Source organism: Brachionichthys hirsutus, chromosome 17 (genome assembly GCF_040956055.1).
Source record: "Brachionichthys hirsutus isolate HB-005 chromosome 17, CSIRO-AGI_Bhir_v1, whole genome shotgun sequence".
NCBI classification, from domain to species: Eukaryota; Metazoa; Chordata; class Actinopteri; order Lophiiformes; family Brachionichthyidae; genus Brachionichthys; species Brachionichthys hirsutus.
Window position 1 is genome coordinate 7,699,306 of NC_090913.1, and position 15,632 is coordinate 7,714,937.

Sequence of the window (15,632 nt, forward strand, 5' to 3'; positions counted from 1 at the left end):
TGACCTGTCTTGATACCAGCAAAGAATTGTCCCACATGATCATGTGTTTCAGCTCAAGGTTATTTTTCTGTGTCTTCTTTTGTGACCAGGGATTGAGACTACGAGAGTCTTCCATGCTCTTTTGAGGAGTAATTAGAGATTTCTGGAAATAGGTTTACCTTATTGCAGGAATTAAATGACAAGCTTGATGCCATTGTTGTTTGTCACCATGTGCATTGTTCTTGCAGGCATACACACCAACACCAAGGTGAACATTGTCTGCATGTTTGCGCTGTGTGGCAGTGCTTTGTGATCCCGTGTGTTTGTGTGTAAGACCAGGGCGAAAGGTTTGCTTCAGTTTTGGGTGGATTTATAGTCTGTGTTTTTGCTTGTGAGCACAAGAAAGCTCTACATGCACCCTCTTCTTCCTCCATAGTTAACTTCTCTCACTGCTTTATTCAGTCTCTTTGGTAACCTTTCTCAGTCTGTCTGGACTGGGTTTCCTAATAACCCCCCCCACACACCCTCAATGTCGAGCATTTCTCTTTTATATTTTCTCTCCACATTCATTAAACACTAGCTGTCTGTTAAATTTCTTTTTGTAGCATCACCCTTGTCATTTCTCTTGGTCAGGGCCTTCTCAGTCACTTATTCTCTCTTCCATTATTTCCTCCACTCCTTTTTTATTCATCCCTCACCACAGGCTGAGTGAGGAAGCGGATATAAGAATGGGTTCCATCCACGCTTCAGCAGTTGCAGAGCATAAATTATAACACTTTATTATAAAACTTTCTGCAAATGACTAAATTGTGAAGTGATGTCTTTTCTTACCCGTAGACTCAAATACACAACTCTCATTGGGGGGGGGGGCTTTTTGACATTTGTATAGGGATTTTGTTAATGTTTTTACTTCTCCAACAAAATCGCCAAGTTGGACCTCATAGCAAAAGTTATTTTATACGCTCTCTGTCCTTTTACCACTATAATTCATTCATGTTTTCATTTATTGATACATTTGCTTCCTTCATTTCTCCCTATAATGTTAAAAGTCTTGCCCCCTCACACATTGGTGACGCTGGAATTACACGTCAGTCTGTTCTCCATTTTCACTTTCCTCTCGAGTCATAATTCTGACACATCGAAACCTGAATCATAAGCAAACATTTTCTTCAATAAAATGTCGATCAAAATGTGTCGTGAATAAAGGATTAGCCTTCTCATCGTGACGGGGTTTTCAGTCTCATCCTCTGAGTCATTCCACAGCACTAACCTGCACGCCCGAAGGGAAGATTTGATTTGAAACGTCCAGACTGTTAACAGATGCAATTTGTATTTTGAATACTGCCTGACATGAATAATTTTTCTAATCCTCGAAGCCAGACTGGGAATTAGATTTTTGGACCTGTCACCAATCCATATGTCTGCCACATCCAACCACATTTACTTCTCACCCAAATGCAGTTCAACAATTTTCATGATCAGATAATTATTGTAGTCGATTAATTAATCACTCGGACTGTGAAAATGTCACAGGCTGTTCCAATTGATCTTTTATTGAGCTTGTGGTGGAGGGAAAATAAAAATGGTGGTGTCGAAGCGCTTGCTTAAATGCTTGTGTGTGGAAAAGACAATGGCACTCAGAACATTGAACGTATGCAACTTCCCCCATCGACAAGCAAACGCCACATACAAACACATTCACCACAGTGCCATGAAGTCATCTTCACACCAATTTCTGACCCATGTCTCTCGTGACACAGATACTGCAGCAACTCTGAGCATCAAACTGCAGTTACTCGAGTACCATAACCTTCACATCACTGCCAACCACTGAAAAGCCCCGTTCCCTACTGGCTGGGAATAGGATTGGATTTCCTCTGCTCTTACAAGCATTTTTTTTTTTTTAGTTCAGGCAGGAGTAACATCAAACAGACAAGCATATGAGCATGTCTGTAATGTTTCATCTCTTCCAGTAATATATTACCTTTTGAAGTTTATGAAGATCTGCCAACCTGCAACAAATGGAGAATGATTTTTCATAAATGCAAATTTTTAAGTCATGGCAACTGAGAAACCAGGACAAATGGCACATTGCTTTCTTTGATATGTCCTGCCTCAGAAATCTGCTAGGAGTAAGAGGGAATGACTTTTTCTCTAATGCCTGCTTAAGGCTAAGAACCAAGCAAATTCCAGCCTCAGTCTTTTTTTTTTTAACTTCTATTACATGTTGGGAATCACGATTCAGTATTCAATCACGATTTTAATCAACGATAATTCATTTCTCTTTCCGACACTTTTTCTTCCTTGTGTTGTCATGACTAACTTTGCTGCAGAAATCCCCTCAATCTATTTGCATTGAGGTTTTTTTTGTTCTCTGGGTCATCTGAAGGTGCACAAGCCTGCCTGTGTGCATGATGACATGATGAATAATAGCTCAGGTGACTAATAGTTCTGTCTGAGGGAAGACGTGTGCCTCAGGTGTATGTGTCAGCCGGCCACCTCTCTATCTCACATTAGCAGGAACATGAAGGCGACAGGTATCAGATCGAATTACTTTGGTACAATTTGTTCCTGTTAAAGGTCAAGGAAGCAGCCATCAAAATCGAGAGTAAATCAGAAAGAATCCGTTTGTGAAATGTTTCCCCCAATTAAATGGCAATGTTTTTTTTAACTTTACGATGTTTTCACCTTTTTAGATCACCAACCAAAATGATTTAATGGATCAAAATAAGGTAATAAATAAGTTAAATCCGTAAATCAGATATTCAGAAAACTGAATGGATGCACCATCGAATCCAGTCCACAAAAATAGTTTTCATCCATCTTAAGTTCCTTGAAGAACCTCCAGATCTTTAAGAACTTTTTAAAAAATTCAAAGAAAGAAACAAACAAAAGATTTTGGCTTGAGGCTATGAATGCGAAACGTTTAGTCCATTTGCACTTAAAGTTTAGCTACTACTGTACTTCCAGCTTCTCCCTTGAGGGGTCGGGTTAGGGTTCATGGCTATGCAATGGTGACTGCCACCATCACATGTTCCTCTATGCTCCCAATTTGCTTAGTGCAAGTTTTATTTTTTTATTTTTTTACTTGGTAACAGAGGAAAGCACACTGAGCTCTTCTGTGCAAGAAGGCTTATGCTCATATTTTTTTTTTTTTTTTTATCTCTAATGATATTTCGAAAATGCTTCTTTTTGCCCTCCAAAAATACTTAATGGGCTTCCGTGGGGCCGCTGCAGGGCATTAATGTGACTTCCAGCAAGTGGAACACGGTGATTAACAGAGCTGTTAGTGTAGTTATTACCTCACATTGACATTTAAGAAGAGCGGTGTGCTGACCTGGCTACTGGGAAGCAGTAATGTCTGCCTGTAATTATCTCCTTACTCGTACTTTCGTTGTATGTTAGACTGACGGATGTGGAGGAATTCTTACAGAATTATGCATTACAATATGTACTTGATATTAAAGACAGAACCCATTTTGTGTTGTGCTGTCAGTTACCAATGGTTCAACTCAGCTGATGCTCTTCAAATGATTTTAGTAACATTTGGTAAATATCTGCATCTTTTTATTGCGATACCATAACGGATCCAAACAAAACAGATATGATTTTCTTTAGAGTGAAACATCCCATGTCTCACGCTTAAGCTTCATCCCTGATTGTTTTTGAGCTGATGCTGCATATTTCCTCAGTAGTTTATGTAACGTAGCCAGATTAAATGTGGAGCATCAGGGAGAGGCAGGGAGAGCTGGGTATTCTTTGTACTCGGTGTTTGAGCTTGTGTCAACCATGCTCCTTTGCACGCGTATTTCTGTACGGCGATTTAACGTCAGTCGGACGGGGCGGAGGCGGGTGACTAAACCTGATGTAGTGGATTTGGGTTTCAAGGCCCTGGACCAGATTCCTGTAACACAGGGTGACGATGACAACATCTTCTAGTATATTGTCTTTGAATAATGTGCAACATTTCAGGGAAAGCGGAGCTGGTTGCAGGCATTGCAGGACAGCTGATCACGTTGTGCACGTTATTCATGACCAGCAGGGGTGAAAATGGAGCATTCGTAATCTACCTGAGAGCGAGTGTCGGAGGCAGATTGAGTGTTTAGGGATTCTACTTTCACCTATTTCTGCTTTCTCTCTTTTGAATATGTATTCTATTGAATTTCATGAGGCATCAAACATGGTCATGGATGCATTAACTGGGCTTTTGGAAGCCGCTGATAAACTATGCAAATCCCTCATGAAAGTAGTATCTGTCATAGCTCCTTGGTTTGAAATCTTTCCGCTAGGCTTGGTCTGATGATCTTCAGGTTTTTGTATAATTGATTCACTTATTTTAAAGTGTGGTTGTGAAATATGCATATCCATCATAGATTAGACAGCTAGAAACCGCTTTCACCTTTCGTTTGAGCTATTTTGCGTAGTCAACTTGTATTTCTCTCAGAGCATTTTTAATCATATATCCTATAGATAAGGTAGATAAAGCTAAGGTGTGGAATCCAGGGGCATGTGGAGGATTTGGCTTTATTTCGTTAGAAGTGCATCTGAGACAATATAAATGGCTTTAAATCAAGTGATCCAGAATGTGTATGGTTCATGTGAAATTCACTTCTGTGAATGAACAAATAACTCAATAATTGAGACCTGAAGCGATGTTAGAAGTTCCTTCATGATTTAAAAAAAAACCCAAAAACTGTCTGACCACAGTTTTTATTTCGTTCATGCACATTTCCTGCATATTTCATGATGTGATTCAGATGTTGACTGTCTGCACAAAAGAATCCTTGAAATGCCTTCAGAAGAAAAAAACCATAAAAACTAATGATCAGAGGCTCCAGCAAAGTTACCGAATTGATCTTGTGCAGAGTTTTTTTTTTTTCATCCTTCAGTGTTGCTGCTGCCAGCAATTCACTAATATCTTTGACTGTACTATTTACTGAGCGATAGAAATTATGCACTAATATTTCCAGGTTAATTTCTTAAAGTAGTTGCTGTCAAGCAGTAGTGTGTAAACGCATTCCGTCTGCTTTTATCTTTCAGTACCGCATTGGGCAGCTGTACATGATCAGCAAACATAGCCACGAACAGAGCGATCGAGGAGAGGGGGTGGAAGTGGTCCAGAATGAACCCTATGAAGACCCGGAGCATGGGCAAGGGCAGTTCACAGAGAAACGAGTCTACCTCAACAGGTCTGTGGAACATGCCCTTACTTGTCTTCTTTATAACCATTGAGCATCTGAATGATGTGTGTGTGTGTTGGAGTACCCTTATGCTCTTCTCCACATTTATGATTAGGTTTGTAGCCACTTAAAAGTTTCAATATTCTGTTTTTCTTAGAGGGAATCATCTAAGCCAATGGACTTGTTTTGTTTATGCTAGTGGGAACAAAAACCACAAGAAGTACTTAAGTGGTAGAAATAACAAAATCAGCCAAAGGCGTTTCAGGGAAAAGTACAACCCTGAGAGAAAAGGCATTCAAGATAAAAAATACATCAACAAAACTTCTTGTTCTCTGGATCAAAAATGAATCAACATAATGATAACATGAGTAACAGCTGGTTTTTCAAATGACTATTTCATCATCCCAATTCCCTGATGGTGTGTGTGTGTGTGTGTGTGTGTGTGGGGGGGGGGGGGGTTGCTTAGTTAACAAAACATTTCAAAGCTTCACAGCACAACAGCCTTGCAGCATTTATCAAACAATAAAATAATGTCAACTGGCTTAATTAGTAAAAAAATGTGAATGCCCAAAGATTAAAAATGAATGCTAAAAATAGCCCATGCAAAGCTGAAATCATTAAGCTAAAGGCATCACGGTAAACCCTGTATGAGGTCGGAGTGTGAGCTGACCCTTCAACAGAGCTGCAAAATGACAAAAAGAATTGAATGAAGGAGAAAAGTGGAGAAAGAATGTGGAAAATAATAAGTCCAATAGAGGGAGAATGAGTCAAGGCTGGAAGGGGCACAAATACCCGTGTCAGCAATTGTAATGTAGGGGAATTAATTTTGTTGAATCAGCATAGCTCTGCTCCTTGGAGGAGAGAAAGAACAGAGGGAACAAAGACAGTTATGTTGGGCTACCAAACACAAAGGACCCTACAATTTTCTGTTTAGAAATTGTGCAACCCCCCCCCCCCCCCCCCCCCCCCCAATTTGCACTGCTGTTTAAGGGATTAAATTAAAGAAATTGTTTAAAGATCAAATTAATATTTGTTTTACTAATTATTCTTATATCAGTAAAAAATGTAGCTTTAGAAGTAGATTTGCTTTTTTCTTCTTCTAAAAAGCAAAAGTCACCGTCCGTGACAACCAGCTGCCGCTTTATGTTTAAGGGATCGATTGTGTTTACATGGATGGTTAAAACTTTGCTTACAACAGAGATTTCAGCACATAGTCTCCGACTCCCTTTACATATTGAAGGGATTTAACGATAGAAAAGGCGAATGAGGAAAGCAAGAATAAATCAAACGCAGGGTTCAGTATACAAACTTTGAAACAACCGCCCACTACGCTTGCACGCTTGGCAACGGGGCCAAGCAACGATAGCTATTGGCAAATTATCTTAAAAAAAGAACAAGGCGGGAAGTGAGATACCAACAGGTGGAGGGGTGTAGGAGGAGTGACAGTGTCTTTTGTTGGCAGTGAGGGCGAGAGAGAGGGAGAGAGCGAGGACATTTTTCACAATGCAACCGTTAAATTCAGCATTTAACCAAAGCCGTCACGATGCAGTCGGCACCATTTTTTGTTCTCATAAATTGTTTTTCTATGTCAAACAAAGAAAGTGAAGCTGAAGGGCGAGGATACATGAAAGTGTTTAACATGTCTCAAATAACTTCTCGACGCAGCCTCAGCAGCAGTTAAGAGTTCGGCAACGGAGAACATCAATGTCATGAACGCGCAGACATTAAGTAACCAGGCAGCACACTGACAGCTTGAAGGGTCCAGTGGGCCGGAATGGGCTCAAGTCTTGGGTTGCAGCCACAGGAATAATTTGACAGGCATGCATTCTTAATTCATGAGCCTTGCTGGAGCTGATCTACAGATTGGTGTCAATCTTTTCCATCAGCTTTTGGCAGGAGAATGGGTAATGTGTGTTTTTATTATGACAAATATTGTTTTGAATTAGTGGTTTATTGTTTACAGTTGCTAAAGGTTAAATAATTCATATCACAATGTCTCGGAGAAGATGTATTCAAATTACTTCTGTTCAAATGTGTTTACTCATAAAGTATTTAATAAGTGTAATATTGATATATATATTCCATATACAATGAAGACATTGTGATCATGACGCTTCTGTCCTTGTATTTCCTAGTCCGTCCGTGGAGAAAAATGTGTATTTGATCTCACTTCAAGCCTCAGTTTCTGTGTGCCATAAGAAGATTTCTGTTCACAAGAAGAACAAGTTTAAATTTACTGCTGCATTAACGAAAGTCGTCGTCCCTGCTTTGCTGCTACGTACTCAACATTTCTCTTCACGTATGTCATCCTGACTCAATGTTTCTGCAGTAAATTGCCAAGTTGGGCCAGAGCAGTGGTTCCTAAAATCTTCTATGTGACAGAGAAAGCATGGAACTACTACCCGTACACCATAACAGGTAATCATACGGTGTGAATGTGTTTTTTTTACTCCTTTCAAATGAAGACATGCATACTTTTTTTTATCCAATCCAGTTAGATTCTGTTACACAAGAGTCCTTATTTAACTGTATTCCTCTGTAATACTGTGGAAAGAACCGTTGCTGGAATCAGGCAAGCATAGTTCAGCTGTGCGGTCGCATGACGCATCACACTTATTATTTTTTTCCAGTGCCCTATTTCTTTTTATTTTCTGTGGTACAGTATACACAGTGTATGCAGCACACACCACTTGAAACAAATACTACGATGAATATTTTTATGGAGTAGGAGTAGAGAGATGAAGCTTACCGTAATTCTAGCCCATCTGTTGCTAATTTCTACTACAACACTTTTTTACATGTCAAGCCTCGTTGGCTTTCCTGCTCATCCCTCCGTGAAGTCAACAGGTTCTACATAATTATGGCACACTTTGAATGTAAATCCCGTAGACGTACGTTCTTCCCTCTTTTGATCCGGATATCCATCCATTTGTCGATCCGTCCATCCCAACCCTGACCTGGAGAGAACAATCCACCCTTTTGTGACCGTGGCCTCAGACTTAGAAGGGCTGACTTTCATCGCTGCACTTCACACTCCGCTGCAAATTTTCTCAATGACAGACAGAGGTCACAGACCAATGAAGCTAGCGTGACCACAGAAGGACAATGAGCCCTGCGGCTGCACCTAGACATTCCATCCGTAAAAAAATTCTAACAGAATCTGTCACATCGGGCAGCCCTGACAGAGTCCAACTGTGACATGGTACAAGTCCAGGGTTTCCCTGGCAATGCGATCCAAACTCTCGCTTTGGTAATGCAGGGCCTGATACTCCATACTCTGTGTGCACCCCACGCAGTGCTTCGAGGGGCATGTGTGAATACCTTTTCCAAGTCCACAAAACACATGTAGACCGGTGTGGCAAATTCCCATGCAGCACTGTAGCGAAAGTGAAGAGCTGGTCCAGCATTACACAACCAGCACTGTGTCCTCCTGAATCCCAGATTTGATAATGGGCGGACTCTCCCGTACCTTGGCATAGACCCTCCCAGGAATGTTGGATGAGCGACGAAATATCCAATCCAGTTGACCTGCCTCTATTGAAAAGCTTATTTAGTCAAAATCCCTGCTAAAATTCATCCATCTGTGGTATCATTTAATAAATAAAATCTGGCCATAGATCAATTAAGTATGACCACTGAAAGGTAATGGTACTAATAGCAGCTGCAGGCAAAACGGAGTGTAAGAGTCAATAACCCAGAGTGTAATTTTGTGCTGCTTTCAAAATCTTGATCCAAGATATACATGCTACAAGGAGGAATGCACAGGAAGAGACAGTCGATGGGAGATAATAGATGTGCACACTCCCATTCAAGCCATAGAAAAAAATATTTTATGATTAACTTTCTCTTGTGTTCTCTTTTTTGCTCTCACTTGATGTCACCTGCACCACTGTCTATAGAATATACAGTAAGTGTCCTTTAAGAATATTTCACTGACATATTTCAAATACACCTCACAGCAGAAGAAGATAAATGTATCGGGTCCTGAGTAATATGGTGCATCTTCATGATTGTGATGCAATACTGTGTATGTATCTGGAGCTTTCAATTGTAGTTGAATTTATCATTTGAAAGATTTTACTTGGGACATACATGGGAGTCACATTCATATGTGTAATTTGGTTTTAATTTGATCCTGAATCCCGACGGGGAAAAAAACACAATTAGCTGTTAATTGCCTCCACTGTGGTTGATTAACTAAATCTAACTTGTTTGTTATTACAACTCTGAAAAAAATCTATCATGGTTCTAAAAACCGATTGATGAAAGCAATGTGAATATATCCGAACAGTAATATTGTGGTCTGCATCAGCAAAATAATGAGCTAAACTGCATGCGACCTTGTGATTAACCCTTAAACTCATTAAACTTTGGCATAGCAAGCTGACACGTACACAATCAGCCGGATGAAAAATGTCAAAACGAATGATCAAGTTGCTTTAGGGTGTCGAGATAAGATGCAAAAAACAATTATTTGTTAGACTATCCCCCCCCCCCCCCTCTGTTATGTATGTATGAGGGCAACGCGTGGTTATGTGAGTCAGTTTAATGCACAAGTCAGATGCATAAGTACTGCAAAAATATGTTGACAGTTCAGTTTTACTCTTTCTGAAAGTGAAATGTTATGAACCAGTTAAGTATACCCAAACCCATTGAACATCACGCTCTGTCTTTATCCGCAGTGTTCATTTCTGCCCAAGTTCTCCATCCACATAGAAACAAAATATGAAGACAACAAAGGTTGCAATAATAATGTGAGTATACAGTGTGTGTGTGTGTGTGTGCGTGCATTTGCCCTTCAGTGGTTCACACATGTATTTCAAGTGTGTCCATCCAGAATGAAGAATGGATCCCTCTGACACCGATATTTAGTTAAATGATTTTTTAACAATACAGAAGTTTATTTTTTTATAATAAACACAAAGTTACTTTTGACAGGAATCCCAAACCAATACTGATATACATATACCGTACAGATTGGATATCTTTCAAAGGTCCAAAGGTGCCAGGGCCTCAAAAATCTGTCACTTTTAATCCAAGTCTGTAATGCAAAGTAAAAACGCAATTTCCCCACATGAGAGATGTAGTTGAAAACACCAACTCTGTGACGGCTAAATAAGTGAAAATTCCAGAGTATTTGGCAACTCGCAGACCTTTCCTTGCATTCCTGTCATATTAAAATGCAAACTATAAAATATCTCAATGCTTCTTGAGACTCTGCCAAAAACGTCTCCCCGTGTTGGACAGCTAATTTAATTTGTTGGCCCACTCAATTTCTTTCTCTCTATGATTCAGTCTGCTTCCCAGTTTATAGGAGCATTAGTCATCAAATAAAATGTTGCCACTGCTTGGAAAATTGAAAATGGGCGTAGCAAGCAAAAGAAAAAAGTATGGTTGCTATTAAGCAGGTTTGTTTTTATCGTCTTCAAGTTTAATTGTCAAAAGATTTACAGTGATTTAGCAAATGTTTAAGTCGAAGTACGGTATTCACCTTTTTGAATAAACATGTTTGTGTTTAAATGCTTAATTATCTCGGCAGATATATGAGAGTGGCACAACTCGCAAAACACTTAACCATTAAAATGATTCAATGAGACAATCGTGTGGTTCAAAGGATAGATTGAAATTCAGAGGTGGAGTAAGGAAGGAACTACGCAAGTGAGGGAGGAAAACCGTGGATGTGTGGCCAGGAAATGAGTGGGTGATTGTGGACCACTCATGCACCGTTTGAAAAGAGGATGCAGTAATGGAACATGACATCCAGAATTCCACAGCACTATCCAATGTCAGACACACACACACACACACATTCGGCCACATGAAGCTTTAACATTTGTCCTGAGGCTCATGTTGCTCTTGTAATATCTCCGAGGAACCCTGACCCACACAGCAGACAAAGAAAAAACACTCTTTCGTTCTTCCTTTTTGTGCACTAGTTCATTTGTACTTGGACAACCAATCAGAGCGATTTATCTCACTGATGAGCTCTGCAGGCATTCAACATGTTCACTTATCTGAAAATCAGCTGATAAGGGATGAAATGTGCCAATGGTTTGCCGCTCATAGCGAAACCGAGGGCCATAGGCGCTCATTAGCCGTCCAACAATCAGGGGTTTTGGATCCTCACTCCTTTGTGCTTATTACCTATTTTGAGGATATTGACATTTTTATAAAGTTTGTGATTGCTATCAGCCTTCTAAGACACTAAATGCTGAGCATTTAAGAAGCGAACGATCCAAGAAAAAGATTTTATGTTCTGGCTGAGATCCAAAATACAGCATTAAATTGGGCTGCTTCTGAACATGTAAAGTTTTGGCCCAGTTAGAGACTTGCAGTAAATGTTTTTTTGGATGATAGTGTGAAGGTAAATGTGTTTCTAAGAGACACTGAATTATCTATTTCTACTGCTTTTATTTACTTATTGACAATGAGGAATGCAGTTATCAGTAGTTTTCCGGGGGGTTTTCATCAGATCTCCTTAAAAATTAACATTCAGCTTTCCTTCCACTTCCATTTCTAGTACCATTTTCTGCGCCCTGCACATTATTTCTGTCCCCCCTTACACCTCCCCTTCTCTTTTTCATTCACTCTTCACATCTTCCCTTGCTCATTTTAGTGACCCCCTTCCTCTCCTCTTTTCATTCCAGTCTCCCTTCTTACTGCTTGGCTGTTTTCATGCATGCTGACATACCCCCCCTTATAGTTGTGTGTATGTGGCACCATCTAATGGTCATGAGAGTGAGTACAGTATGTGCCGAGTGAGTTGTGAGAAGACGAGCTACACATAATAGCGCGACAAATTCCGAAGCAGTAAAGCAGGCCTGATGTGACCCACTTCTCGGGTATATATTTATTTGCAGTGGCTGCAATAACTGCTGGCAAACCAAAGTGTTCCTTTTTCAGATCTTTGATAGTGAGCTGAAGGAGCAGGAGCGGGAGGTGTGTTTCATCGACATCGCCTACGATGAGATCCCCGAGCGCTACTATAAAGAGTCTGAGGTGAGAACATGTAAATTCAATTATTTAATTTATATATCACAATCTTCACAGGGTTACAGGTAATAAAAGCAGATTTGATACTATACTATTTGATCGGTTGCGGAAGTTACGCAGACAAGACCTCACTGCCACTTGCCTCTGAGTCTGAAGAATGAGACTTAATAATTGTCTTCAATGCTGCATTTTTAATAACAGATTGCTTCTCGTAATGATCCAGTGCAGAAATTCTGCAAGGACCAGGGGATTTAATGCAAATTGTATTTAACACTGACATTCCGCCATGCGTCTAATTTTAGGATCTGAATGAAGCCTGAAGACTTGGGTTTATTATTGCAGGATTATATGTGTGGGTTGTTTTCCTCTATTCCAGGACTTGAGGTTTTTCAAGTCAGAAAAGACATCACGGGGGATTCTTCAGGAGGGCTGGCGGGACACTCAGGATCCCATCATGTGCTCGTACAAACTGGTCACTGTCAAGTTTGAAGTGTGGGGTCTGCAGACTCGTGTGGAGCAGTTCGTACACAAGGTCAGTGGTCGCAAACAGGATTAATGCCAGACCTTCAATTTTAGTCATAGAAAATCCTTTGATTTGAGTTGTAGTAATACATCTGTACTTTTTTGCTTTCATGTATTTTGTACTTTCCCAACAGTAATTTGGGCGCTCTTTTTAAAATGCATGTTGACATAAGACATAAAAATGAATAAAACTAAATTATCATTAACAGAAATTGGTTATTAGGAGGCCTCCCATATAAGAAAGAAGCTCAAGAGTGCAACACAATACTAACGCATTGCCTTTAATACCACAATGATGTATTATTGTATCACGGTGTTCACATTATGGTGATGTTAACATGCTTTGCTGGTGTCTGCCTCATGTCAAATGATATCAAATTTTTAATCTTCTTGCATTTGTATTTTGATTCCAAGTATTGTTTTAAAGTTCAGAATCGACATCTGTGCTCTCATTCATCCCTACTCAAAATGTCATTTTAGTCTATTGACAACTTTTTCAAGATGTCTTTACAGCAAAAGAAATGAACAGAACGAGTAGATTAGTTGACCACAAAGTAAAGAACCTTCTCATCTGGTCAAAGCAAATTAGTAGTTTAACATTTGTGAAGCGTGGAAATGAGTGGCTGTTTTATTATTATTATTATATTATATGTCGTTGCTTTACAGGTGATTCGGGATGTGCTGCTGTTGGGACACAGACAGGCATTCGCTTGGGTGGACGAGTGGATTGGTAGGTCTGCCAGCCCTTTTTTGGTCACAGATGAAAGCTGATTATTGTTTGAAAAGTTAACGTCGTCATAGCTACTTTGAATATGCAATTACTCATTTTCCATTCCGTATGCGAGATATCTTCCAACCTGCCTCTGACCCTGTTCCCCTGTCAGTCTCGCTCATTCTCGTACAGCATGGAGCATCTGTGTGTCGCCAGTAACACACAAACTGCAAACACGCTTCTGTATCTGTATCTGGCCAGTGTTTGTTTAAAATGAACCTTGCATGACAGAAATAATCACAGCCTTGCATGTAGGAAAAATTCATGAACAGTAGATATTGTTGCACTATTCCTCAGAATAGTCTTGCACAAAATGCGTATTAATGCTTACCAAACTTACACGATTAGGTTAAAGGCCTCACCCACAGACTGGCGCCGATTACAAATAATTGGACATTTTTTGAATGAGGATGCTCTTACATGAAAGCTCGTATCTCTTTTTCTCTGAGAGTCTTGCTTACAGGATCCAGTCCCTTTTGTGTCTGTAACAGATTTGGGCCCCCCCTCAGCTGTTGGTCTTTCGCAATGGCTGCAGGACATACAACAAATCCATTGTCTTTGCCATGAAATGCATTCTAACCCTGTCCTGTCTATAATCGCTAACCTTTGAATCACGACTTGGATACTTAAAATCCTACCTATATCTTTTCGAGGTGAATGGCGCACCATGCTCGATGCTTCTGATGATCCAACCTAATGAGTCTGTGCAGCTTGTTCGTGCTTTTCCTTAATCGTGGACCATCTTTGACCTCTTACAGTTTTCCTGCCTTCTTCTTGGTGTGGCTTGAAATTTTCTAGCTTTCGACCCAGAATTCTGGGTTATGAGAAGCTAGCAATTTAACCTTGAAAGCTTTCAATTCATCATCTTTTAAAAAAACACTCCCCTCACTTGTAGAATGCACCTTTGCTATCGAACCTTCTCCTTCCCGACTTGCCCATCGCCTGGAGTGCCATTCTAAAATAATTATCAACATTTCGACCCTGGTTCCACCCCCATCCCCTGACCCCCCCTTCTTCCAGATATGACTGTGGATGATGTGCGGGATTATGAGATACAAATGCATGAGAAAACCAACATTAAAGTTGTAAATTGCCATGAACAGCAAGACCATTCCACAACAAGCCCATCTTCACTGGATGACATAGAGATCCATGCCAAAGCAAGCGTATGTGCCTTTTCATTTTTTCTTTACAGCGTTGGCCCTCTGTCTTATATTAGAACTGTTGGTGTTTTGGGTTGCGTATAAATGTCCATGTATGGTACATCAACTCACTCTATCCAACATTATGTCAAATGATGCATTTGTGAACTGCTGAAAGAGTAAAGAAGGAACGGTAACGGTTGAATCAAAAACTCTGCAAAGTTTGAAAAAGGATGAAGTAAACTTGTGCAACACAATAACACTGGAGGTGTTTGCTATTAAGGTGCCCGTTATAGCCCATGCTTGGTCTATATACATTTTCTCAAGATGCTGCGTTCCTGGTGGTCATCTGTCCACAATCTAACGGTTTCCCAATTGGCCAAATGGTCGTGTTATCAAGGAAGTCGCTGGTGGTTAATTATTAAATTAACCCACCAGCGAAAACATTGTATATGATCTATGTGGGCTGTTTGCTTGTTATTAGAATGTTTAATTTATATATATATATATATATTGTCTGTTTTTAAGAACCACTTTAGCCCCTTCTCTGAAATTGTTCTCAGTTTAAAAAATTATCTGCTTCCAAAGTTCTTTTCTGTTAAAAAACTGTTTTTTTTTTCTTCCCCCTATCAGACATGACAATGGATGAAGTGAGAGAGTTTGAGCGTGCCATCCAGGAGGCCACCAACCAGAAGATTGGGATATTTCCACCATCGATCTCCATCAGTGAGACTCCCCTGTCTTCCTGCGCCCTCACTGGCCCTGCCAGCGCCCCCACCACGCCGATGTGCACCGACGCACCCGAGTCTCTCTCCGTCCCAAAGGACCGACCTCGGAAGAAGTCTGCTCCGGAAACCATTACCCTACCCGACCCTGTTCCAAGCGGCATCCCCCAGGCCTCTAACCTGAGCCCGATGCCCATTTCAAACCACCTCCAGTCATCCACGCCACCTTCCTCCACCTCTAATCTTGCTGCGATTGATGAGCAGTAGAGGGACCTCGAGATGCCTTGCTCTACTTATTCCTTTAACGCTATTGTCTTAG

The 15,632-nt window shown here is 40.4% G+C and overlaps 1 protein-coding gene across 1 annotated transcript; it reads left to right on the top strand.

Annotated features, from left to right (window-relative positions):
• Nucleotides 1-3,768: 3,768 nt before the first annotated feature.
• Nucleotides 3,769-15,632, top strand: LOC137906737 (cytoplasmic phosphatidylinositol transfer protein 1-like). Its single transcript, XM_068751026.1, has 10 exons — nt 3,769-3,895; nt 3,952-4,061; nt 5,020-5,168; nt 7,489-7,577; nt 9,059-9,066; nt 9,842-9,913; nt 12,063-12,158; nt 12,529-12,684; nt 13,341-13,404; nt 15,222-15,632. Exons 1-10 carry the CDS (start codon nt 3,769-3,771, stop codon nt 15,578-15,580), a joined length of 1,230 nt encoding a protein of 409 aa, XP_068607127.1. The 3' UTR covers nt 15,581-15,632.